We start from the raw sequence: 26091 nt of genomic DNA on the forward strand, positions 1-26091 counted from the left end.
GGCCTGCCGCTGGCCGGAGGAACACAAACTGCGGGGCAGGGGAGCGCGCGGACCCCCGCGGGATGTCGCTCCCGGAAGTGGCCCCTTGAGCGCCCCGGAACACGAAGTACCGCTACCCCCTCCTCTTGCCCGCCGGTTGGCGCGCTGCGGCTTCTGCCTGCGGCGCGGGGCGGCGGGCGCGGGGCCGGGGCTCCTCCTCACCCGCTGAGGGGCGACGGCGGCTGCCCTCCCGGCTTCGCGGCTTGGCCAACGCGGTCTCCGCGGGCGGCCGGCCGGCCCCATCCCGGAATCCGGCCTGAGGTAAGGCGGGGAGGAGGCGTTGCCGGCTCTCTCCATAGACCTGGCAGCCCAGGTGGCCCCTCCTAGATGAGCCTTCTCTCCCCGGTTCCCCCGCTCCTAAAACGCTCCGCGGGAGCCCAGCGTCTTTCGGAACAGCCGGTTCTTACCCGCCGTTCCCTGTGTGCCAAGAACTGCCCTGAAATACCTTGACAGGCATTAACTCATTTAACCCGCACCAGACCCGTCAGATGGGTGCTGTCCTTGTCCCCATCGCACAGACGAGGAAACCGGGGCGTGTGGCTGCACCGTCACAACCTGTGGTCAGCAGAGCCAGGATGTAAAGCCACGGAGACTGGCTGTGAGTGTCCTCTTCTTACTCTAGCATTAACCCTAACCTCCCAGAAAAGAGTGTATCATTTTAAACATATCTCATTTTAGGTCACTTGTGTGCAGTGTGAAATCCAATGATGAGTGATTATTTGAAACATCTTTCTTTAGGTTTTATAAGTAGCCAGATGTGCACGTGGTACAGAACCCACAAATATATAGTGGCTTGCTCTGTTCTCTTCCTTCCACATGTTCCTGTCTTCTCATCCTTTTCCTTGCTGCCTTTCAGTCTTCTCACAGGTGGGGATGGGGCCAGAGACACCCAGGGCTTGAGGGCCCAGCAAGTGCTCACAATCCTCTGCCGGGTGGGGTGGAATAGACACTCCCTCCCCCATTGCAGAGGGTGAGAGGAGGGGGCTGGTGGGCCTAGGCTGAGTGAGGACTGAGGAAGGCCTGGCATAATTATGGAATGTCTGGGGTGGAGGCACAGGAGAGAGACAGGAGTGGCCCCTTTCCTTTTGGGCATGCATGCGGGAAAAGGATTGGTAAGCAGTGAGGAGGAGGCCTCTGATTTATTGAGCCAGTACCTGAGTGCTCAGGTGCCTCCCACCCCAGGCTAAGCTGGGTCATTCAGCCGGCAGGAATCAGTAGGCTCTTAGGTGGGAACTCCTCAGCATTAGCCTAAGATGGACAACTCCTTGCAAGACAAAATGTAAAGTCTTCAATGTAATAGACTCTGTTTATCGGTAGGTCAGCCCTAGCCCCTGCCCACACCCTCCACAAAAGTCCTCCCTGCCTCCTAGCACCATACCCCACTTTCCCTTGCTCTACTGTAACCAGCCCATTTCTAAGTTGTCTTCTGTCCTGAGCCATGAGTGGCAACCAGGCATAGTGCTTGAGGGCACAGTGCTGGTTCCTAGTAGATATTTGAATTTTTTTATTAAATGATTGAATGGATCAAGAATATCTGTGGAAGTGTAGCATTTCTGACGGGATAGGATAATTGGGAAACAGGATTGGTGCCCTGGGGTAAACTGGTAGGTCTGCAGATGAGGGTTTGGGGCTTTGACCCAGGCTGCAGTGCTGAGAGACAGGTCTTTTCCTTTTCTGTCCCATTGTTGGGAGGGGGCTGGTTTTATGCCCTATTTTGTGTCCTCATCTGCCGGAGCCAGCCGGCGACGTGCGGCACCTGGAGTTAGGGGGCGAGGCTGAGAAATGAAGAGACAACAAAAAGATGGGGACGGGAGGACGGAGTCCTTGCTGACTGCCGCGCCTCGTTTATTTCAGTTGCTGTATTTATACAGATAAGAACAAAGGAGAAGCAAAATGCAAAGGAACAGGTGGTGCATGTCTTCATTAAACCAGAAAACAAAACAGTTCTTGTTTCTTTTAACCTTACGTCATTTTGATAGCCCCTTCCCTCGCTTAAGCAGTTTTCTAATCTACAACTTAACTTTATTCTGATATCAAAAAAGCTACAAATACTCAACTATGATCACTCAGACAGTTCAAGGAAAGAGCACCCAAGCGTAATTAACAATTCTGAGAAAGGAGTGTGCAGGGCCTAGGGGGGGCTATAAGCTACGAGGGCTGTGTGCACAGGATTACTTCAGTGACCTTCTATAACTGCTACTGTTATCTCCAGCACCCTCTGTGAGCTAGAAGAAAGGCCAAGAATGTCAGAGCTATGAGTTAAGGCGCCAGGTGCTGTGTCTCAAGGACCCCAGTGTTCCGGGCAGCAACCGCACTTTAACTCTCCCGTGTTCGGGACAGCTCCCAACATCTCTCCCTTCCCTTTATAATTAATTGGAGGGTCGCTGATAAGCTTTCATTTGCAAGTTAGTGGAGTGTATGGCAACTTTAACAGCCAAAATATTCTTAACAATCAGTCGCAGTAGCAGAGGTGTAACACACAAAATTAGCAAGAGAAGAACAAAAGCCCCAATAATCATAAAGAATAAGCTTTTAAAATTTCCAAATGATGGAACATGCCCTAAGAGTTGATTGAGAAAATCTCGGGCTTCTGTAGCAATGCTAGTGTCAAGGGGAGGAGTCTCCAACATGCCTGTTATTTCTTGATGAAGTTGGAGCAAATCTAAAGATGCATTTGCGGAGTGCCAGATTCCTGCCAGGTGATTTTTGACCTTAGCCCAATTATAGTTACTCTCATTATAAGGTTTGGGAGTTACACAAACCCACTGATAATTGTCATGGCAGCGGAGCTGGCTGCGTAGCCGAAGCCCTTGTACTTCCTCTCCCAGAATCTGGACCACATCATACAAAGCGTCCAGTCTGTCTTCAATCTTTTTATCAATATGCTCTTGGGTTCCCAATGCCTGAGTGACATTTTTAGAGAGATTATTGACATAATGGGCAGTTTGTATCTCCTGTGTCAACGCCACTGCAGCCGCAGCAGCGGATGCTATTACAGTAACAAGAGCTACAATGCCAGTTATGAGTAGCCCAATAAATCTTTTAGGCCTTAGCAAAATAGAGTTCACCTCCTTCCACATTTGCAATCCTTTATCATCATACCATGGACCAGAGACATTAGCTGGGACCACCACAAAAGCAGGGCGGTATAACACAACCATTCTATGAGAATAGGCAAGGGATTGTATACAATTAGTTAGTTGACAATTAAGGCATGATATTTCAAAACCATGAGTGACAGTGCGAATATTCACTTTGCCTATCATGAGCACAAAAGGTTCAGGGACACAGGCAGAAATAGTCCTTAGGCGTATTTTTGGTGTAGAGTCCACCACACTCTCTGCAGAGAATTGACCCGTTCCTGCAACAAGTTTCCAGAGACTAGTCTGGTATACCTTTGAAGTAGTTGTCCATAGCCCCTCAACAAAACCCTTGTCTCCCAAATACCCATTGTCAGTTTTGCTGGGCTCCAATCATATATGCTCTGAGTCGTCCCAAGAATAGGAATCTTAGTCGCAGTCGGTTCACGGCAACGTCTCCAGGGCACGTGCAGAGTAGAAGCAACCGGCTCCTTTTCACAGGGAAGTATTCCGGGCGGTGGTGGCAAATCAGAGGGTGCAGAGCCAGAAAATCGCCTGTCTAAACTTGACATAAACACAGTCCATTTAACACCTTTTATATTGTAATATACATAAGTAGATACAAGAACACAGCCTGGAAAATAACCCTCACGGTGGAAACAGATAGGAACATCACGGGTGAGTCCTGTGTAATTATAAGCAAATACCTTAGTATGCTGGATGTGATCATTAGCGGGTGCTCCCAGAGCCCTGGGATCACTGACATAGACGGGAACAACATGCTCTCCCCAGCCCACCGGGTGGAGTAGAGGGGGGTCTGGTATGTAAGTCCAATAGGTGGCTGCCTGGGTAGGCATCGATAGCAAGGTTACCATAGCTAAAAACAAGGTCAAAGAATTCAATGGCTGTCCTGTCTCTCGAACCAGCTTGGAAGCAATCTCAGTAAGTCTCTTAATCTGACTCCAAGACGGCAGCAGAGCTTGTCTTAGTTGTCATCGTAAGTGGAGGTTGTTGGTCATCCTGCAGCTTCAGTCTCTTCATCCTGTTTTCTATGGAGGGATCCTGCCTGGCGTACCAGCCTCTCTGGGAGCCAGCGTGGGCCTTCAGCATCCTGTGGAAACACACAAACATGCCCTCGACCCCAAATGAGAACTGGATCCGGGCCTGACCATTGCCCAGTCAGTGGATCCTTCCACACGACCAACGGCATGTCTTTGTTGGAATTAGTACACCAAAACCGCTGGGCTGCTGAACGACCTTCTTTGTCCAAAATTAAAAAATTTAAAATAAAGAGAGCATGGTTTAGATAATTCTGGGGGGTGAGGGGGTACAGTTCCCCCTTTTTTATTTTCAAAAGTTGATTTTTGAGAGTCAAGTGGGCACGTTCTACAATGCCTTGTCCTTGGGGGTTATAGGGAATTCCTGTTTTATGACTGATTCCCATTTTCCGTAAGAATGTTTGAAATTTGTGACCCGTGTATCCAGGGCCATTGTCTGTTTTTATACATTTAGGCTGGCCCATTGATGCAAAGCAGCGGAGGCAATGGGCTACACAATGTTTACCAGCCTCGCCTGATTGCAAAGTGGCTGTTAAAAATCCAGAATAAGTGTCTATGGTCAGATGAACATATTTTAAGCGACCAAAAGAAGAAATATGGGTCACATCCATTTGCCATAAGTGGTTAGGTAAAAGGCCTCTGGGATTAACACCATAATGGGGGACAGGGAGTAACTGAGAACAGGAAGAGCAAGCTTTTACAATTTGTCGAGCCGCTTCTCTAGTGATTTTGAACTGTTGCTTAAGAGCACGGCTATTTTGGTGATGCAAAGCATGGGATTGCTGTGCTAACTGCACTTGAGTTAACAAAATAAGAGGGGGTTTGGTTCTAGTGGCAAGATCTACAATTTCATTTCCTTGGCTGAGGGGACCAGGCAGGTGAGAATGAGCACGAAGGTGCCCAAAGAAACATCGTTCTGTACGTGAGTGAATGAGAGCTTGCAAGGCACAAAACAATTTCTGAACATTACTATTAGAGGTCCCAATAAAGGGCACAGTCTCTATGACTTGGAGTGCTCGAATTACATATTGACTATCTGAATAAAGGTTAACAGGCTTAGCAGGAATGGCCTGTAAAGCTGAAAAAACTGCCTGCAATTCGACCTCTTGAGCCGAAGAAGACCCAGTGTACCAAGATTTAATGTCATTGTTAATTGAATAGGCTGCCATACCATTAGAAGACCCATCTGTAAAAATCAGAACAGCATTGTCAAGGGGTACAGGAGACACTTTGGCAGGAAAAATAAACTGATGTAGGCTAGCAAAATGTAACAACTTATCAGGGGGGTAATGGTTATCAATTTTTCCAGGGTAATTGGCCAGGGCTATGGCCCAGGAGTCACTATGCTGGAACAACCAGTCCTGTTGCTGACGAGAAAAAGGAACACAAATAAGGTGTGGCTCTTTACCTAGTAATTTGCAGGATTCTGAACGCAGCATATGGATTAAGGTAGCAACCATCTCATAATAAGGAGTTAGAACCTTAGAGGGAGAAGAGGGCAAATGTAGCCACATCAGTGGTCCCCCTTGATAGAGGACTGCTGTGGGAGCATGAGAGGTGGGTAAAACATAGCCAGCCCATTCCAAGTTGTAGTTTACATAGGAAACATGTTGGCGGGACAATTCCTGTTCTACTAATTTTAAGGCTTGCCTCCCGTCAGGAGTTAATTGACGAGGAGAATTAGGATTGGAATTGCCCTTTAAGATGTCAAAAAGAGGCTTAAGGTCTCCAGTGGTAATTTTCAAATAGGGTCGAATCCAATTGATATCTCCCAGAAGTCTTTGGAAATCATTAAGGGTTTTTAAGCCATCTTTACGAAGTTGAATTCCTTGGTTAATAAAATGGTATTTATGCAGTTGGTATCCCAAATAAGAATAAGGAGGGTGCCTCTGCACCTTTTCCTGAGCAATGACAAGGCCCTGTTTATTTAATTGTGTTGTTACATGATCAAAAACTTGCAGTAAGAATCCTTCATCTGCATGTGCCAAAAGAATGTCATCCATATAGTGGATGATATATACAGTAGGATATTTAATTCTAGTAGCAGTTAAAGCATTGGCAACAAATTTTTGACATAAGGTGGGGCTATTGGCCATGCCTTGAGGCAGAACAAGCCAATGATAACGCTTCATGGGTTCTTTAAAGTTAGTAGAAGGAACACTAAAAGCAAAACATTTACAATCTTGTGGTGCAAGAGGAATGGTATAGAAGCAATCTTTTAAATCTATTACAATTCTAAAAGTATGAGCTGGAATAGCCATGGGGGCAGGGAGACCTGGCTGCAGAGCTCCCATGAGTTCCATGGTGGCATTAACACGTCTAAGATCTTGGAGCAGCCTCCATTTTCCAGACTTCTTTTTAATGACAAAAATTGGAGAATTCCAAGGGGAGTTGGAGGGGGCTATGTGGCCGCTATTAAGCTGTTCCTGCACCAGCTGTTCTGCAGCGGCTATTTTTTCTTGATTGAGGGGCCATTGATCAACCCACACAGGTGCATCAGATTTCCAAGTAATAGCCTGTGCATGAGTTGCAGGAGAATCAAAAGCCCCTTCTAAAAATATCCCAGGCCTGCTCGAAATGGCCAGGGCTTTACTTGAATAGGTTTAGAAATACCTTGACCCCTAATTCCCAAGCCTTGGGCTGGGAGCATCCTTTGATTAAAGAGTTGCTTAGTAACTGTGGCATTAGGGCTATACAAATAAACTCCCATAGCCTGCATAACATCTCTTCCCCAAAGATTTACAGGTAGAGCAGGTAGAACATATGGCTGGAATTGTTCAGAATGTCCCTCCTCATCAACCCAGGTAAGCAATTCACTACTCTGTTCAGGATTACGGGCCTGGCCTATACCCTGGAGCGAGCCAACTGCTTCCTGCTTGGGCCACAAGGAAGGCCAGTATTGTTCAGCAATAACAGAAACATCAGCTCCAGTATCTAGAATTCCTTTAAATGCCTTGCCATTCACCCACAAAACCATTTCAGGCTTATTCCTAGTAATAGATTGCATCCAGTAAGCATCTGAGGAGCCAAAAGCAGAGGGTCCCCTGGCTTGTTGCGATTGTACTTTACCAACGGATATCAAGGGAATCAAAACAAGCTGAGCAATGCGCTGACCGGGATTGACAACAGAAATAGAGCTAGGAGAGGAGACCAAAACTTTAATTTCTCCTGTATAATCCTGATCTATAACTCCCAGTGACACATGTAAGCCTTTCAAGGTGATACTGCTTCTACCTAATAACAAGCCCATAGCAGCATTTTGAATAAGAAGTTGTTGCATCATATTTTTTAGAGTTTCTAATTCCTTAACACATTAGGTGCCTGTTTCTGAGTATGAGAATTCACAGAGGCTGTAGCTGCGAGAGCTCAAGGTCAGATCTTGAGCCTCCTGATAAGGGTTAACAGGCAAAGGAGGAGAATGATCATCGGATTCATCCTCAGGGATTGCAGAACTCCGGCCTAAAGTTAAGCGCTGTCCTTCATGCCGGGGATCTAAACAATCCCTAATAAGATTCCAAAGAGAAAAAGCATCCACCGGAACCTTCTCAGGTCCGTGGGCTGAGTAATAGTCTTGCAATTTAACTCCTACTTTCTTCCATGTATCTAAATTTACTGTTCCTTCCTCGGGGAACCAAGGACATACTTCTTCTATAAAACTTAAAAAATTTTCTAACTGCTTTTTTCCTATTTTAACACTTCGTATTTCAACACTTCGTATTTTAACACTTCGGGCCCGAAGCATACTCTTTAACACTTGTACAAACAACATCCTACTAGTTTTTTGTCCCATAATTTCTTACTCCCGTCAATTACACTCTCTGCCCAACTCACCTTTCTTTCTGTCTCGGCCGGCCTTCCACGGGCAGCTGCCTTCACCGAATCCCCGTGTCACCAAGTGCCACCAAAGGCCCTCCTGGAGAGAGGGTTCCCCGTACGGGCCACCACCTGCCGGAGCCAGCCGGCGACGTGCGGCACCTGGAGTTAGGGGGCGAGGCTGAGAAATGAAGAGACAACAAAAAGATGGGGACGGGAGGACGGAGTCCTTGCTGACTGCCGCGCCTCGTTTATTTCAGTTGCTGTATTTATACAGATAAGAACAAAGGAGAAGCAAAATGCAAAGGAACAGGTGGTGCATGTCTTCATTAAACCAGAAAACAAAACAGTTCTTGTTTCTTTTAACCTTACGTCATTTTGATAGCCCCTTCCCTCGCTTAAGCAGTTTTCTAATCTACAACTTAACTTTATTCTGATATCAAAAAAGCTACAAATACTCAACTATGATCACTCAGACAGTTCAAGGAAAGAGCACCCAAGCGTAATTAACAATTCTGAGAAAGGAGTGTGCAGGGCCTAGGGGGGGCTATAAGCTACGAGGGCTGTGTGCACAGGATTACTTCAGTGACCTATAACTGCTACTGTTATCTCCAGCACCCTCTGTGAGCTAGAAGAAAGGCCAAGAATGTCAGAGCTATGAGTTAAGGCGCCAGGTGCTGTGTCTCAAGGACCCCAGTGTTCCGGGCAGCAACCGCACTTTAACTCTCCCGTGTTCGGGACAGCTCCCAACACTCATCCATAGCAATAGAGCTACAGACTGCTTCTGGAGGCCTGGATACTAACACTCCGGGTTGCAGTTTCCTTAGTCATGAAATAAGAGCTGAGGTAAGTCCCCTCCAGTTCTTAGTTCTGATGTCCGAGAGTGTCATTTGCACCTTTATCCAGCCCCTCCACAAGTGTCACCTCATGTGGACCTTCATTTGTTGGATTTATGGTGGCTGACTAAGTTCTTGCAAGGTGGGCTTGAAGCTGTTGCCTCCTAACCCTTCTGAGTCTTTCCTGGCTGGACGGAGCTCCTCTCTGGCCAGAGTCTCATTGAGGCAGCCCTGCCATCTCTGCTGATCCTCCCATATTAGTGTCAGAATATACAGGTTTTCAATCTTTTTTTTTTCTCGATAGTTTTGGTACCAGTAAGTCTATTTATTCATTATATTTCCCAGAGAAAGGAGAAGGGAATGGAAAACAGTCAGCATGTATGTTATAAACTGGGAAAGGAAATGTTTGGTACAGCAAAATCAACCATCCAGTAGACACATCCCATCACCGAGGTATCTCCTGCAGTCCAGGAGTGAGCAGCAGGGATCAGGGAAAGAGTAGATAGGTACAGGCTTTCCAACCCTCCCTCCCTGCCTATAAATTCAGGATTTCTCACAAAGCTTTGGTTCTAGCAGTAAACAGAAAGATATGTTTTTCTGTCTCCTATCAATCTTATGTCCAGTTTGACCTAAGTCTCTTGCACCTGCATGAAAGTTCCTAAGTAACTTGAATATACATTCATATTCCCTCACTTGGCCGCCTAACCTTTTTCCCTACATATAAGCCCCCCCAGTTGCTTCTCTCTGCTTCGCAATTACAGATTAATAGGTTTGATCCATCCAAACAGTAGTGTCTCAAGTGTTTGGCATGAATCACATTGAGGAATTGGTCTTGACTCAGAAGTTGAGAACAAGGAGGGTTCCTGACTTCTTCAGGATTTTTGCATAAATTATTTAAGATTTGTGGAGACAACCTAAGAATTAAATGTGTGTCTGTGTGGCTGTGTAGGTTTTATTTGCAGGGGAAGAAGGGAATGGAGAAGAGGGTAGGGTAGGAGTCAAGTTTTTAGGACAGAAGATCTGGTCCAAAATAGGAAATAGAAGAAGGAGAATACAAAAGAAAGGATGGTTCAAGATCCCCACTTCAAGAAGAGGGCCCTCCAAACTAACGTTTCAGATCCTTTTGCCTGGCACAAAACCTTTGGTCAAAGATGTTTTGGCCATTTTTCTCTCAACACAACTAGTTCGTAAACACACTGCAAAAGAACATGGAGAAAGACCAACACATTATATTTACACAAACCAGGCCACCCAGCAATCACCAACTCAGAAAACCAGGGAAGTCCTACAAAGCCCAGACAAATACAGTAGCTAGAGGGAGAGAGCATCTGGGGGAGACAAGAATCCAGGAGCAAATGTATACCGCCCACTGCATAGCACCCAGTGCACACCACCCACTGCACAGCGCCCACTGCATAGCACCCAGTGCACAGCGCCCAGTGCACACCACCCACTGCACAGAGCCCAGTGCACAGTGCTCACTGCACAGCGCCCAGTGCACACCACCCACTGCACAGAGCCCAGTGCACAGTGCTCACTGCACAGCGCCCAGTGCACACCACCCACTGCACAGAGCCCAGTTGCACAGTGCTCACTGCACACCGCCCATTGCATAGCACCCACTGCATACGCCCCAGTGCACAGTGCCCACTGCCCAGTGCACACCACCCACTGCACACTGCCCATTGCACACCACCCAGTGCACACTGTCCACTGCACAATGCCCGATGGTTCTGTTGTGCTTGCTCCATTTCAGCACAGTGAAGGAAGTTCACAGTGATCTCAGCATGTAAATGAAACCCCCTTTTTCTCCTTTAGCTACCATGACACTATTAATCACTGCTGCAGCAGAGCAGGACACTGGCTCTGGGCACCATGAAGAGGCCCTTGCTGTGGGTCTCCCTGGAAGTCAAGATTTTTGAAAGTTTAAGGATTTTAGTTTCTTACTTAATATATCCATCCCTGGACTGCACAGGATGAGTACAGGGGTATTGGTCTTAAAACTTACCCTTGCCAACTCAGATTTTTGGGGAACACACACACACACATACACCCTGTTGTGCATGGTACAACTAGCCTAATCCCGTGAAAGATGGATCTGGTATGTAAAGCATGTCTGGTGCCCTAGGATTGGGCAACCCTCACCTAACCTTGGCTTCCTCTCTGCACCTTTCACCTGGCCCAGCCTCTCCTAACCTTGTGGCACCACCTTCTCCTGTTTAGACTAATTCATGGGTCAACCCAGGTAAAATCTAGTTCCCCCTGAAACATTTTCAAGTGGAGGGAGTTTCAGGGGGACACTATGGCAAAAGATCCAGCTCTTGTTGGCAAAAATGCGGTAGTTCAGTATGCTGTGCGTGCCACATTGTTGCTCTCCATGGTGATAAAAACAACAGAAAGCGTTCCTGCCGTGCAGACCTAGAGCTGCTGCCTGCTGACTTACCCCTGACATTGCTCTTATACCTGAGACCAGTGTAGGAATGAGGGCCATAGATTAAAATAGACAAAAATACAAAACCAGAATATTTAAGAAAAAAAAGCTAAAATGCACAAGATAGGTCATTTGCAGACAGCTAGTGCGGTTGGCTTCCTGGAGAAGTGGGATTCAAGGGAGCAAATAAATAAAATCACATTGGCCCAGAATGGGGTGGATGGAGTGAGCTTAGGAGTGGCAGGTTTGCAGCTGTTCCCCGGCCAGCTTTTGCTTCTGTCACTACCTGTTGCTTGAGACACTTCCCAGCACCCTGTCCCAAGAGTGGGTATGAGGATTCCAGATGTGATAAAAGCACTGCCTCACTGCTGAGGGATTCTCTTCTGCAGAAGGTAGTGGCTGTGGGTTGGGTCCATTAATCTGCTCTCATGCTTAATCATTCCACTGTAGTATGGGGAGTATTATTACACATCCCTCTTAAAAAGGAAGACAACTTCCCCATCCAGGCCACTTTCAGAAGCTGGAGATTGTGGGAGTGGAACCGCAGACAAAGCATGCAGGTTCCAGGGCAATTTCCCCCAATGCCCTCCCTGGCACTAGGGTAGATCATGGCTGGGGTTCCTTAGCCTCGCCCCTTCCCCCACTGAGAGAGAAAAAGAGTGATGCCATGAACCCCAACCTGAGATACACGGCAGTACCAGCCACCCCCAACCCATGCCATCCCCACTTTCTCCACTCTGCCGGTGGATGCCTGCTTCTAGAAATTTCCTGATAGCGAAAGAATAGTCCCCAAGCTCAAGTTGGGCTCTCCAGGAGCAGGGCAGGGTTGTGAGTCTCTTCTTTCTTTTTTTTTTTTTTTTTTTTTTTTTGAGACAGAGTCTCGCTTTGTTGCCCAGGCTAGAGTGAGTGCCATGGCGTCAGCCTCGCTCACAGCAACCTCAAACTCCTGGGCTCAAGCGATCCTCCTGCCTCAGCCTCCCCAAGTAGCTGGGACTACAGGCATGCGCCACCATGCCCGGCTAATTTTTTCTATATATATTAGTTGGCCAATTAATTTCTTTGTATTTATAATAGAGACGGGGTCTCGCTCTTGCTCAGGCTGGTTTCGAACTCCCGACCTCGAGCAATCCGCCCGCCTCAGCCTCCCAGAGAGCTAGGATTACAGGCGTGAGCCACCGCGCCCGGCTTTGAGTCTCTTCTTTCTCCTGAAAGTAGGCTTGCTTTCCCTGGGAGCTGAGGGCCTGCTGGGCCTTCAGTGGACATGAGGCCACCATATGGCTGACGCTGTGGTGAAAGTGGCGCTTCTTGGGCTGGGTAGCAGCTTGCATTCTTTGGCACGATGATGTAGACCTTCACAGTTGTAGTACCTGTCTCCTTCTTTTTTGTTGTTGTTTGTTTGACACAGAGTCTCACTCTGTTGCCCAGGCTAGCGTGTTGTGGCATCAGCCTAGCTCACAGCAACCTCAAACTCCTGGGATCAAGCAATCCTTCTGCCTCAGCCTCCTGAGTAGCTGGGACTATAGGCATGCGCCACCATGCCTGGCTAATTTTTTTTCTATATATATTTTTAGTTGGCCAATTAATTTCTTTCTATTTTTAGTAGAGACGGGGTCTTGCTCCTGATCAGGCTGGTTTCAAACTCCTGACCTTGAGCGATCCGCCTGCCTCGGCCTCTCAGAGTGCTAGGATTACAGGGGTGAACCACTGCGCCTGGCCACCTGTCTCCTTCTGATACACACTTGTGTATGTTCTTCCCCTCTGACCTCCTCTCACTCCCAGCACGGACACGCCACCAGTCCCATGACATGACAGATTGTAGTCCATTGGCAGAGTGTTCTTAAAGGTGAGCTCCAGTGTCTCGCCCTCTCCCAGGCTCCAGAAGCTTTCCATGCACACATGCACAGCTTACTGTGGTGCACAGAGATGTCTGGAGGAGGAGACAGGGTGAGCCAAGGATGGCCCTGGCATGGGTGGTCAAGGACAGGAAGTTAAACCCATGTGTACCTTGATTCCTTTACAGATGCTGGCCCTGTGTAGCAGCTGTGGGGTGTCTGCCACCAGGCTGTGTCTTTTGCCACCTTGGCGCAGCCACCCTCAAACTGCTGGTTGGACACAGAGCCCATGGTCACTGGCTGGGCCTGTTGCCCTGGGCCCCTCGTCAGGTAGCTGCTGGCCCCAGAGAAGTTCAGAGGCAAAAGGGCCAGGTTTTCCATCTTAATCTTCCTGTTAAACCTACATCTTGTTCTTGTCTGAAGAGATAAAGCCTAATTACTTTCAGATATTTGTGGTAGACTATTAAGCCATCTTCCTCTTCAGTCTTCTCTTTCCTAAGAAAACATGTCCTAGTTCACGGGGTTTTCCTTCCGTATCATTTTCTTCTGTCTACCTGTTTTTCTGGCTTCTTCATGTTGCTTTTCTCTTTAGACCCCTGAACTTGACCTAACTCCAGGAGAAGGAATTAGGGGCAGAGGAATTGAGGATTATGCCTCGGTTTGGGGCTTGAGCACGTGGGTGGATGGGACTGGGTTGAGGAAGAAGTCAGGGCCCCAGCCGAACCTCCACAAACACCCCTGCTTAAAAAGCTGATCAGGGCTATAAAAGCAGAGATCATGGGCTTGGATAGCACTCGGCACTCCCTGGGCCCCCTGCATACCGCAGGTGCGAAGGCCACAGTAGACGTAGGAAAGTTCTTTACCGTCAACTACAAGAATATCTGCCATGTTGCCTGCACTCTGTGTCACACCAGCATCAGACAGGCAAAGTTAACAGGCATTTCCAAACCTCGGGCCTTGTCCATCATTTGGCAAGTAAGCACGGGCTGGAGTGGGCAAGAAGGAGACCCCAGCTCAGCAAAGGGAGAGAACAAGCGGGTGGAGGAGACGCAGCAGAAGGGCTTGCCCACTAATCCTGCCAGCCTTGCCCCTGAGGTGCTCCCAGCTCCAAAATGCTGTGCAGATGCTGTGCCCTCGGAAGGCAGCGACAGGGAGCTGGCCCTGCACAGGCCTGAGCCACTGCTCATGGCCCCACCTCCCTTGCCTGCCCCCCTCACAGCAGTAGGGGACGACCAGGGTGGCATCTATGCCCCCAGTCAGCCTCATGCACAGGTGTGGAACTGTAGCATCGCGGAGTTGCTCTGCAGCCTGGCACTGCCCCTCTCCTTTGTTTTATGCCAGCCCTTCAGGAAGTTCATGGCCCAGGTCAACCCTAGCTACACTCTGCCCTCTCCAGCCTTCTTCTCTGACAAAGCCCTGCCTCTGCTGCTCGAGGCTGTGAGCGAGCAGGAGCTCCAGGACAGGCAGTGGGCCGAGGGGCGCCGTGTGCACCTCACTGTCTCCATGGTAGCCCAGGACTCCCTTGGGAACTATGTTGGCCGTCACTGCCCACTGGGGGGTGACATGGCCAGGCAGCAGTGCAGTGTCATTGGGGATCCTGAGGAAGCGAGCGGTGCTCTGGGTTCAAGGCCTGCCCTTGGAAAGGGCTGCAGAGGACAGGCAGCCAGAAGTGCTGGAGCAGGCTGGCCTGTGGCTGGGCCCGGCTCCCTGCGGGCAGGTTTCCTGGTGTCGAGTGGTTGCCCAGCCTGGAGTGGACAGCCAAGGGCAAGAGCTATACCCACATCCCTTGTTTTGCTCGCTGCCTCGACTCTCTGGTGTGTCACCATCGTAGTGTCCAGATCATCCTGGGCACGGCCAAGGCCATCTGCAGCCATTTCCAAGGGTCTGCAGAGGCCAGCGGGGCCTCCGGGCCCACCAGCCCTTTGAGGATCTCTCAGATCACTGGGTCTCGGCCTACCGCCTGCTGGAGTGGCTGGTGGAGCAGCACCAGCCCCTTCAGGAGTACGAAGAAAAGCACCAGCTAGGGAAGGCTGGTGCTGCCTTGTTGGCCACGTTCTGGAGCCTGCTAGCCAAGCTCCTCCAGCCCTTCCAGATGGTGGTCCATGAGGCAAACACAGCACAGGCTTGTTTGAGCCAGGTGCTGCCCCAGCTCCGCTACCCGCATATCTTCCTGGAGCAGATTCACTGGCACTTCGAGGAGCAGAGCCACAGAGAGGTGGGTGCGGCCATCTGGCTGTCTGAGGGCCTGGCCCTGCAGCTCTCTTCGGACTGTCAGCTCAATGAGCTCTTCTACCACGAGGAGTTCGTGCTGGCCACGTTACTGGATCCCCGCTTCAAGGGCAAGATCAAGGCCATCCTGCCCATAAGGGCCGACATTGATCACTGGAAGCAAGTCCTTGTGTACAAGGTGAAGGAGATTATGGTATCTGAATACTCTTTGCCTGCCCCAAGCTCCCTGCAGAACCCCAGGGGTCTGCATGTTGACCCTACTGGAGTAGCCAAAAGCTCTGGGGTGGAGGGGAAGAGCCAGGAGGAACCACTGCAGAGCAGCACCTGTTCCGGGGCCTTCCTGCTATTCCAGAGGGAGAAGAGCTTGCTGGAGCAGCTGGAAAGTTTGGGGCTGCTGGCCTTTAAGAGGAATGGGGCCTCGCTTTCCACTGAGAACCACCTGGCCATTGTCACCGTCAAGAGGTACCTGCGGGAGCACGAGACCATTGGAGCCCAGGAGGACCCCCTGGCTTACTGGGAGAAGTGAGAAGTCTGGCCAGCCCTGGCTAAACTGGCTACTATCTATCTGTCCTGCACCCCTATGGGTGCCTTTTCTGAAAGTATCTTTGCCTCCCTGAACAGCCCCACCATCATAGAACAGAAGTCGCTCTCTCAAAGTGGAGGTCATTGAGCATCTCCTCTTCTTGAAGACCAACCTAGAGAACTTCCCCAACTACACCCCCCCTTAGCTTCTCCTGTAGTGACCTGGCGTAGAAACAGGAGACCCTTTAGTCTGCCCAGTGTGCGGGATGGCATCCACGGTGGGTGCCTGTGGCCATCCTGGAGTGTCAGGAGCTCTGAAGAGCACCTGTGCATAGAAATTGTAGTAGATCAAAGTAGAGAGCAGAGTGTTGCCTTATGGGATGTCAGATGGGGATGGCCAGAATCCCAACCTGTTTGGTAAGAATGGGGACAGTTTCTCAATTCTTGATTGACTGCCATATTTTTTTCTGAGAGATACCATTTTCCATCTCCCCATTGCTTCATTTATATCTAGCATCATGTGCATAGAAAAGGCTTACTGTGCTCACAAATGACTATGAGTTCTACCCTATGGCTTTATTCACTGTAATTCCCTACTGAGATATTAGTGGGTATTCAGGACCTTGCATACACCCTGTCCACATGGGCAAAAGTATACATGCCCTTAAGAGGCTTGCTTTCTCAAAAAGTGGCCAGGGTCAAAAGGAGGCATGTGCTAGCAGGTGGGATGTGTCCTCAGCCACCAAGAGCCGGTGGCTGGAGCACTTTCTGAGGCTGCGTGCACTGTAGGAAGAAACCAACCCCAAGGTGGAGTAGCCAGAGAAGAAGTGCACGTCTACCGCTCACACACCAGTCTTGTGTGTGTGCATTGTAGAGCGGCCACAGAACCCCTGACTGTTGGAACTGACTGGCTATCCAATCCTCAAAATGTCATTCTTACAGTAGTTTGTTTCCAGACTACTGGAAACCTTGGGGTTTCTTTCTTTCAACAGTGAAAAGAGCCTCAGAAAGGGTCTCAGTTGCTTTCCCAGGCCCCTGTGGCTGGTTATACATCCCATCTGCCAACACCCTCACCCCGCTCACCTCCAATCCCTGGCTTCTTTTAAGGGGCAGATCCCTTATTTAGAAGAGAGAAAGGACGTGTATAGAGCCCATTCAGTAGAGTGCTGAGTGTTCCTTTAGGACATAGTGCAGGTCCCGAGGGCTCGGGATCCAGGAAGGAGTGGGCTTGGATTGGATGGGAGAAGAAATAAAGGGAGAGGCCGGGAGTGTGGTGGCAAGCCTGTCACCCCCACAAGACTTGTGTCCAGGTGGCCTGAAGGTGCCTGGTCACTGGGAAAGGTGGCTGCAAAGATGAAGGTAGGAGGAGTAGGGTGGTCCTCAAGGCCATGAGGGTGAAGGGACAGACTGTCCCCTTACTGGACTGGCAGCCCTGGAAGCCCATTCCCGTGCCTTTCCTGGATGACTAATTCCTTATGACTTCTGGGTGTCGCTGAAAATGAAGGAAGCAAGAGAAGTTAACCTTGTCCTTTCACTCAGAGGTAGTCGGTCAGTACTTTGACATAGTTCCTCTTTTTACATTGAGATCATACTCTATGTCCTATTTAGTATCTAGTATTTTCATTTTCACAGTATAATAGCATCTTTCAAATAAAGCTTTGTGAAACATCATTTTTAATGGCTTGAGTAGCATGGTTTGAGTTAAAATGTGGCCTCCAAATTGCTTAGGTCGCCTCTCTCCCCACAGCAGCTAGGAGTGGGGAGTGGGGTGGGCAGGGGCATCTTCACAAGCTCTCCAGTGGTAGCAGGTGAGAGGCCATGCTCAGAGAGGACAGGCAGGCCTGGAATGGAGAGGCGGCCTTGGTTGTGGGGAGAATGTGAGGAAGATGGAGGGTGATAGGAAAAGGATGAAAAAGCTTGATGGTCCCAAGCTGCGGGCCTAGGCTTTAGAGCCCTGGTTCTCAACTGAGGGCAATTTTGTTCCCCAGGTGACATTTTTGGTTGTTACAAGTGGGGGAAGAGGAGTGGTTCTTTTGGTGTCTAGTGGTAAGAGGCCAGAGACGCTGCTAAATGTTCTACAGTGCACAAAACAGCCCCCACAATGGAGACTTACCCTGCCCAAATGCCAGCGTTGGGAAGCCCTCTTAAAGTGTTGGGTGCGGGAAAGGAATGGGGAAGGGGAAGGGCCCCAATTCACCTGAGGCTGCTCTGGATTGAACCATTTCTCCCCGAGACCTAGCTCTGCCCTGCCTCTGCCAGGGCATCTTTTCCCAGGTAGATGAGGCTCTGCAAGGCTTGTCTTCCCTGGGGGCCCAAGGCCATCCCTGTCACTGAGTCCTCTTTCCAGATTCACTTCATTTCCACAGGACAAGCGTGACTCCCCTTTTCCACAGCAGAGAGTTGAAGCAGGTGGCTGTGTGGGAGGCTGTTCTCGGTCACGTCTGCTCTGCTGGCAGCCTGACGTTAGTTGGGTCTGTACCAGGCGGTGGGCATCCAGTGATCTCAGGCTGCATGGTTGCGGTGTGCAGACATGAGGGACAATCAGGGAGTGGGAGGAGGGCAGAGGTCATTGGTCCCCAAGAGAATCAGGGTTTTGCACGACTTACCACCAAGACCCAGGCAGCTTGCGTTGCAGTGAGGGCAGACAGGGCCGTGCTGGTGCAGGGCGGTGTGCTGGAGGACGGCATCTTGTCTGAGTCCAGTGAGGCATCTTACCAGTGTTGGTCCTTAGAAGCCTCACGTGTTCTCCCTGCAGCTGCTCGACAGTCTCCTGTGCAGACTCAGTCCTTCAGCCTCGTAAGTGGTGGTGTGTGCACCACCACAAGGCTAGGTGGAGTTCCTAACCTTGTTCACTACCAAAATAGTGTGTGGGGAGGGGTGCACATTCCTGGAGTGAAGCCCATAGGTACATCAAGAAGCCTGTGTCCCCAAAGCAGGTGATCAGGTGCACCACACGCTCTCCTTGACTCCAGCACAGCCTAGAGCTGGTGCTGCACCGCCATTCAAGCTCAGTGCTGCGGAGCTGGATCTTTGGTCCTTTTTTTTTTTTTTTTTTTTTTGAGACAGAGTCTCACTTTGTTGCCCAGGCTAGAGTGAGTGCTGTGGCATCAGCCTAGCTCACAGCAACCTCAAACTCCTGGGCTCAAGTGATCCTCCTGCCTCAGCCTCCCAAGTAGCTGGGACTACAGGCATGCGCCACCATGCCTGGCTAATTTTTTTCATGTGTATTAGTTGGCCAATTAATTTCTTTCTATTTATAGTAGAGACGGGGTCTCGCTCTTGCTCAGGCTGGTTTCGAACTCCTCATCTCGAGCAATCCGCCCACCTCGGCCTCCCAGAGTGCTAAGATTACAGGCGTGAGCCACCGCGCCCGGCCTGGATGTCTTCCTGTACCCAGCCTGTCCTGCCTGCATTCCACATGTTTGAGGAGGGAGGCCGTTGCATGCCATCACCTAGCCAGATCCCCAGCTGTTACAGGCTCTATTTCCTCCTCCCCATTGCCCTCCTTGGGGTCTGTATCTCTTGCTCATGTTTTTTATAACAGGTCTAGTGCCTGGTGCTCCTGCACCCCACCCTAAGGGCCAAATTGCAAAGGTGATTGCTTCACTCCAACTTATAAACTCCAGCAGATCATGCTTACGTTGAGGGAGTCCAATCAGTAGATGCTTCCTGTCCCTTTTGGAAAGAAATGAGATATAAATAAAAAGGGAGCTAGGTAAGGAAATGGGGATTGTGAGGACAAGGATCCCTGCTTCTCAGATGAGGCATAGGGAGCAGCCTCCCCAGCCCCTGGTGGGAGTGCTGTGGATGTCCTTGTTGGGGCATGGGAGGAGCTACATGGGTCAGGCCCTGGGCCTGGTCTCCTTGGAGAGGGGGAAATAAAAAGTGTCGATTATGTAAACTCAGACTTGGGGATCACCAATACCCTGCATCCACAGATCTGCAATCGCCTTGTGTCCGTGGGCCTGGGTTAGACTCCCAAGGCTGGGCCTGGCCAAAGCCAGCCAGGTTGGGAAGCTGCCCTTGGAGCTAAGGTCCGTTTTCGTTTTCTCTGCTTAAACCTTGACCCTTGTGTGGGCAGCATCACCATCGTCTCTCTCCCAGGCTGCCCATCCCTTGCCAGTCTGCAGCACAGTCTTGCGCTAGTGCATGAGCTCTCGCTGTCCCACAGCCACTGGTGACTTGACATGCACCTTTCCAACTTCTCTAGAGCCAGTTTAGGTGCCACCCTGCCCCTCCCTCCAGGACAGCTTCCTTGACTATGTGGCCTCCCCCAGCTTGCCCTTTTGGGAAGTTATGTCATATTTACAGCTGGCATCGTGCTGTCTTGCACAAAATGATCAATGCTGTGCTGCTGATCTCTGACCAGTTGATGCCAGAGCAAAACAGCTAGTTTTGCCAGCAGTGGCTGGGGGAGGAATGGCATGGGAACTGGAGAGACCACTTACCTGGCCTTCCCTGTCCCGTCCTTCCTTTAACCTCAGTTTCCTCATCTAGGACTAAAGGCCTTACAGCTCCAACCAGGGGGCACAAGTTGGCCCACATTATCTGGAAACAGTTTTGAATTCATTGCTAATGTTAGAAACAACTGAGATGTTTTTGAGTGAATAGTACAAAGTACAGCCTGCTCTCATTTGTGTTTGCACGTGCATGGGCTATCCCAGGGAGGAAACAAATTGGTGATGGTGGTTACTTCCTGTCTGTTCAAAAATAAAGCCGGGCCAATCCCAGCAGCTTGGGAGGCTGAGGGGAGGATGACTTAAGCCCAGGAGTTTGTGATCAACCTGGACAACATAGCAAGACCACATCTCAAAAAGTAATAATAAATAAATTTAACTTTTTAAAAGCAAAATACCTCAAAATTAATAAGAAGGCTAGTTCATGGGTGGTTACTGAAAAATAATGGCATTTTACCCCCAGTCGAGATTTGACAAATGAAAAGAACTGGTAACATTGGGCTGGAATCCCATCCAGCATGGCCCTAACCAGCCAGGGTTAGCCTGGACCACTCCCCTTGGGTTGGGGTCTGCTCCCTCTCCCTGTCACTCGTGGGCTTTGTGGCCTGTGTCTCAGACCTTGGTCTTCCGGTCTTGCCTGGCCCTAGAGATTGTTGGCTCTGGTAGTAAAGGCACGGTCAGACTTCATGCCATCACCCGCTGCACAGGACACAGGAAGTGCTTGGGAGAGGCCTGCCTGCTTGACTGTTTTTAATTGTCTCTCCTTAGGGACTTGTTGGCCTCGAGCAGGGTATCAGAAACAGGCCTCCCAGCACTGGCCGCAGGAGAGTTGAAGGTGTCTGTTTTGGGGAGAGCAGCTGGCTGACCCCCAGTGGCACTGACGTCCCTGTGACAGCACTGCCAGGATCCAGGCCATCTGAACAGACATCTGTCTCATGGAGCCTCCGGGGGAGAAGCCAGGAGAGGCAGGCAGGCTGTGCATCACCCCCCAGCTGCTGAAGTCACGTACGGGCGAGTTCGACCTGGAGTCCATCCTGCTGCTGAAGCTGCGAGGGTTAGGGCTGGCTGACCTAGGCTGCCTGGGAGAGTGCCTGGGCCTTGAGTGGCTGGACCTGTCAGGCAACGAGCTCACCCAGCTGGGCCCGCTGGCCTCCTTGCACCAGCTGGCTGTGCTCAACGTCTCCAACAATCGGCTGACGGGGCTGGAGCCACTGGCAGCCTGTGAGAACCTGCAGAGTCTCAATGCTGCGGGCAATCTGCTTGCCACTCCCAGCCAGCTGCAGTGTCTAGCCGGGCTGCAGGGACTTGAGCACCTGCGGCTCCGAGACCCTCTGGCCAGGCTCAGCAACCCGCTCTGCACTAGCCCTTCCTACTGGGCTGCGGTCCGGGAGCTGCTGCCTGGCCTGAAAGTCATCGACGGTGAGCGTGTGACCGGGCGTGGCAGTGAGCTCTACCAGCTGTGCCGAGAACTGGACAGCTCCTTGCGCCCCAGCTCCAGCCCTGGCCCCAGAGCCACTGAGGCCAAGCCCTGGGTGGAGCCAGGGTACTGGGAGTCTTGGCCCACCCCGAGCAGCTCCATCCTGGAGGAGGCCTGCCGGCAGTTCCAGGACACCCTGCAGGAGTGCCGGGACCTGGACCGCCAGGCCAGCGACAGCCTGGCCCAGGCTAAGCAGGCACTTAGCCCCGTGGGCACCACCTCTTCCTTTGTCTTTTGAATGTGTCCCATGGCCCAGTAGAGCCTGGCAGGTGGCCTCGCTGCCTGCATCTTCCCTCCTTGCCTTTGAACTTGTCTTCAGTGTTTCCCCACGATGGTCACTGGCCCAGCACACTGGGCTATTCATTTATCCATATCCTGAGAGCAGCCCCTCCCCCTCTCCCCTCACGGACATTTCCCCACCCTCCCTCCACATACTGCAAGGACACACCCCCAAGTGACCTCTAGCAGTGTAAGGGCCCACAGCCCACCGAGCTGTTGTGTCCACAGCTGCTGCCACCCCTGCTGCTCCAGCCTGAGACTTGGTGGAGGAGTTACTTCCTCCTAAGGCTACAGGTGAGAAAGGTGGGATGGACCAGCCTCCTGTCCTAGCAACCTGGGATAGTATGGGGAGGGCTCAGTGGCCAGAACATTCCTTATCACCCGCCTTCCAGATTGGCCTGTCCAGATGACCCATCCTGTGCTGTCCTGGAGCCCTCTCTGCCTGTGCTCACCAGGCCTCTTTATTAAACAGCTCTGCTTTCATTTGCATCACTGACACCTCTGGTCTCTCGCACAAGAGGCTCTGCTCACCGTGCCCACGGCCGAGGGCGGCCCCGCGCCCTGCCTTCCCTCAAGCAGATAGCTGCCTCTGGGTTGAGCTGCGGAGGAAGCAGGCAGTGTGAGAAGCCAAAAGAACACAGCTGGGAGAGCAGTTTTATTAGCTTGGGATATAATGGGATCCTCTCCCTGGGAGGGTGGGTCTTTTGATGGTTACTGCCTGCAGCGGTCCAGGAATCGGGATGAAAATTCTAGAGGAAAGGGAAAAACAGATTTGGGTGTGAAGGAGGCTGTTTTGGTCCCAGTCCCAGCTTTCTTCCCAGGCTCCTAATCTGTCCCCTCCTTGGCTTCCATAGCCCAACACCAGCCCAATGGCCATTCCAAGGGCTGTCCCTGTCCAGGGTTTGTGCTCCATACCCCCTGGCCACCTACTCGTCCAGGGCTCAGCTGCGGGGCAGGTCCTTGAGGAAGGCAAACTGTCCAGGGAAGTAGTAGCTGTGGGGGTCCTCGCCGGCCCTCTCCACCCTGTGGCACTGGGCTTCCTGGTGCTCCTCGGGCTCCTGCCAACGCCAGCAGCTGTTCAGTGCCCGGGGCGAGGGGTGGGCAACAACCACCTCCACGTCCCCCAGGGAATGTCTGTACCAGGCACAGTGCCCCTTCTCACCCTCCCATCCTCTCCCCGCCTCCCATCTCTCCACCCTCCACCCAGGCGCCTGCCTCCCGACCTCTCTCACGGGCCCATCTTCCACCCACCTTTCCAGCTTCTGCCCATCCCCTCTGTGTCTTTGCCCCTTCTTACCCGTCGAACCTGAGTTTGTATGGGGCAGTGGACCATCCGGCCCAGAACTTTATCCTCAGAGTCCAGTTTGATGCAGGCCAGGCATTTCCGCTTCCTCTGGGGACAGGAGCATGGGGCCGGGGAAGGAAGGGCACGAGTGAGGCATGGGCACCAACAAGGGTGCAGCCCGGGGCTGCCTGAGATGGGGACCAGCTCCCAGGAAGGCCTCTAGCCCTGGGCAAGGGGTTGTGCATGCCAGGTGGTGGCAGGCACAGCCCCCAGGACTTGGAAATCTCAAACAGTCCTGCAGTTTCAAACTGTAAGACTTCAGTGTTTGTGTAAGCAGGGATCCTTCCCAGATTGGGCAGGGGAGGGCGGCACATAGGTGAACAAGCTTGTGTGTGATGTGTGAGGAGCGTGGGTGTGTGGGTGTCTGCATGCATGTGCATACAAGAATGTGTGAAAGCAGGAATCCTCCCCACATGGGTTCTTCCCACCTAACTTCCACCAGAACCACTCCACTGTCATTTATTTACATTTTCTTGTAAGATTTCATTTGAATGAAAGGGTCCGAGAACAAGGGGTTTGAAGGTCAGTGCTGTATGCCAGGGCCCTCCTTTAGCAGATGGAGGGGACCAGGCCTTCACAGAACCTCTGAAGCCCAGGACAGTGCCCACAGTGGGAGCCACAACCCAGGTCACTGCACTCCCAGTCCGGGCATCGCCCCCATAGCAGAGGTTTGCCCCAGGGTGGCTGACTAGAGTGCAGCCCTGCCATGAATCGGCCCACTCAGGCGCCTGGGGTGGGCGCCAGACACACCCCACACCCCACGTGGTTCTTCCACCATAACCTGAAGCCTGAGGCAGCTCAGACTGGTGAGCCCTGCCCTGAAGAAGGTAAGCCCTGAGTAACCCAGCCTCCGTCTCCCTGTCTCCGAGGCCCCCAGCCCACTGCCCACCCTCACAGCTGTAGGCTCAGGCTGAGCCCTTCTGGGTCTATAGGGGCTCCCCTACACCCAACACGTGCCCCCTCACTCACACGGCCCTTCACTCACCCCATTGGGCTTGACTTTGCACTCAGGTTTCTTCCAGTCCTTCTTCCGACAGCTTGTCTGCTGGAGCCTAAATTCCAGCCTCACAAATGTCCCAGCTGGGAAGCGCTGTGGACAGACAGGCAGACCCCCAGCAGCCACTGAGCAGGCAAAGCAATTCCTGGCTGTGACCCTCCCCCCACCACGGTGAAACAGCACCCCAAGGAGGTGGCTGGAGTGGGGCCCAAGCACCTCTCTGTTCCCGCTTCCTGGGATTGTGCTGGCCTCCCGCGGTGCAGCCCTCCCCCTTCCCGCGGGGCCATGCCACTAACCATGTCCGTGGCACTGTCCACGCCGGTCTCCTGGAAGGCCCATTGCACGGGCGGGTGCTTGTGGAACTCCTCCAGGGCCACCTGCAGGCCCCGCCGCTGCGTCCCCGTGAGCTCGGCCCCGCCCGCGCCCACAGCGCCCAGCCACAGCGCCAGCGGGATCAGCAGCCGCCGCATGGCTTCAGCTCTGCCACCCGGCCCTGCAAAGGGGGTGTGTGCGTCCTCAGCTCTCTGTGCCATTCGGGGCCGCCGCCTCCCCTGCCCTGCCCTGTCCCTGGGGGGCATGCCCGGCAGAACGCTGGGCAGAGGTGGAGGGACGGGGAAATGCCCCCTTTTCCAGATAGCCCTTGGTGTGCGCCCGGTCGTCCCCACTCCCTCCCGCCCTGCCCGCACTGTTCCCTGGAGCCAGCAAAGTTTTAACAAAGTTCCCCGCCAGCGCCCATCTCCGCGCCTCTCGGACCCAGTCTCTCTCCCCGCTGGTCTCCGAGCCCCTCTGCTCCCGAGTGCGGACCCGGCGGGTCCCGCGGGTCCCGTCCGGCACCACCGCTCGCCCCGGCCCACGTGCGCAGCGGGGGAGGGGAGGGCCGCGGCGCGGAGACGGGACCCGCTGGAGGCCGAATATTTTTGGGAGGACGTAAACACCCGGGAGGGGCCCTGAGCGGCTGCGAACTGCAGGGCGCTTAACCCTACTCGCGCCAGAGCTGCCCGTTGCCATCAGCCCTACTCCCGTTTCCAGGAAATGGGGTCTCGCCCCCGCCCGACCCTCGGCTAGCCCCTTCAGGCAAGATCCTCACTCCCTGCCCTTTTTTCTGGGGCCTTCCCCATTACCCCTCTTTCAGCCCTTGTGATCCGTCCCCTAATCCATGATGGGGGTCACCTGAGGGGATGACCCCCCCCCCAGAGAACCCTGCCTGCACTGGTGGTCTTGGGACCAGGAAGCTACAGATGTGGAAACTGAGGCTCTCAGGGAAGAGACACCAGGGCAATTGCCTTAACCCAGGGCTTTGCACATTCCGCCCCTGGAACTGCTCCCTCCGCCCGCCCACCATCCCCAGCCCGCTCGTCCCTCCTCACCTCCTTCCCTGCGTCTTGGGGTCGCCCCTAACTGTCCGGCGGCTGAAATCCTGGCCCCGGCGGCCGCCTCTTCCCGCTCTTCCCCGCCCCGACGCCCAGAGGCCGCCCCCCTCTCCTCCCGCCCCCACCTCGGCCCCTCCAGCCAGTCCGCTGCCCCCGCGCGCTGGGACCGGCCTCCAGGGCCAGTGCCCTCCCCGCGCCTCCCAGCCCAGCCCACCCACCTCGCCCCACCCCGCCCGCGCCGCGACCCTGACCCCGCCGCGGGACGGGCGGCTCGCTGGGCTGTGCTGGGCCACCTCCCGCAGGCTGAGGAGCAGAAGCCTGGCGTT

At 52.4% G+C, this 26091-nt stretch overlaps 3 protein-coding genes across 12 annotated transcripts; 2 read left to right on the top strand and 1 right to left on the bottom strand.

Moving 5' to 3' along the window:
- LRRC61 (leucine rich repeat containing 61) lies at positions 1 to 22551 on the top strand. 6 transcript variants are annotated; one of them, XM_012786100.3, is made up of 3 exons: positions 1 to 300; positions 493 to 637; positions 21066 to 22551. In XM_012786100.3, exon 3 carries the CDS (start codon positions 21233 to 21235, stop codon positions 22010 to 22012), a length of 780 nt encoding a protein of 259 aa, XP_012641554.1. In that variant the 5' UTR covers positions 1 to 300; positions 493 to 637; positions 21066 to 21232; the 3' UTR covers positions 22013 to 22551. The 6 variants fall into 6 exon arrangements, 5 of the variants coding, with proteins under 5 accessions (XP_012641554.1, XP_012641555.1, XP_075862829.1 ...); XM_012786101.3 differs by having other exon boundaries at positions 519 to 637; XM_076006714.1 differs by lacking the exon at positions 493 to 637 and adding an exon at positions 5487 to 5571.
- Positions 15172 to 18822, top strand: LOC142872946 (putative protein ZBED10P). The gene has a single exon (XM_076006715.1). The coding sequence runs from the start codon at positions 15182 to 15184 to the stop codon at positions 15842 to 15844; it is 663 nt and encodes a 220-aa protein (XP_075862830.1). The 5' UTR covers positions 15172 to 15181; the 3' UTR covers positions 15845 to 18822.
- RARRES2 (retinoic acid receptor responder 2) lies at positions 22473 to 25870 on the bottom strand. 5 transcript variants are annotated; one of them, XM_012786108.2, is made up of 6 exons: positions 25763 to 25869; positions 24692 to 24888; positions 24384 to 24488; positions 23360 to 23446; positions 22984 to 23111; positions 22696 to 22802 (listed from the first exon to the last, which is right to left on the bottom strand). In XM_012786108.2, the coding sequence occupies exons 2-5, from the start codon at positions 24863 to 24865 to the stop codon at positions 22995 to 22997; spliced, it is 483 nt and encodes a 160-aa protein (XP_012641562.1). In that variant the 5' UTR covers positions 24866 to 24888; positions 25763 to 25869; the 3' UTR covers positions 22696 to 22802; positions 22984 to 22994. The 5 variants fall into 5 exon arrangements, with proteins under 5 accessions (XP_075862831.1, XP_075862832.1, XP_012641562.1 ...); XM_012786105.2 differs by having other exon boundaries at positions 23351 to 23446; XM_012786106.2 differs by having other exon boundaries at positions 22969 to 23111; positions 23351 to 23446.
- Between the last annotated feature and the right edge of the window lie 221 nt (positions 25871 to 26091).

Source organism: Microcebus murinus, chromosome 9 (genome assembly GCF_040939455.1).
Source record: "Microcebus murinus isolate Inina chromosome 9, M.murinus_Inina_mat1.0, whole genome shotgun sequence".
NCBI classification, from domain to species: Eukaryota; Metazoa; Chordata; class Mammalia; order Primates; family Cheirogaleidae; genus Microcebus; species Microcebus murinus.

Coding starts and splice junctions, on each gene's coding strand:
- LOC142872946 (XM_076006715.1), top strand. CDS start 15,182: ATGGTGGTCCATGAGGCAAACACAGCACAGGCTTGTTTGAGCCAGGTG.
- LRRC61 (XM_012786100.3), top strand. CDS start 21,233: ATGGAGCCTCCGGGGGAGAAGCCAGGAGAGGCAGGCAGGCTGTGCATC.
- RARRES2 (XM_076006716.1), bottom strand. CDS start 24,865: ATGCGGCGGCTGCTGATCCCGCTGGCGCTGTGGCTGGGCGCTGTGGGC. Junction 24,489..24,691: donor TGGACAGTGCCACGGACATG/GTTAGTGGCATG, acceptor GTCTGTCCACAG/CGCTTCCCAGCTGGGACATT. Junction 22,803..23,350: donor TACAAACTCAGGTTCGACGG/GTAAGAAGGGGC, acceptor CCTTTCCTCTAG/AATTTTCATCCCGATTCCTG.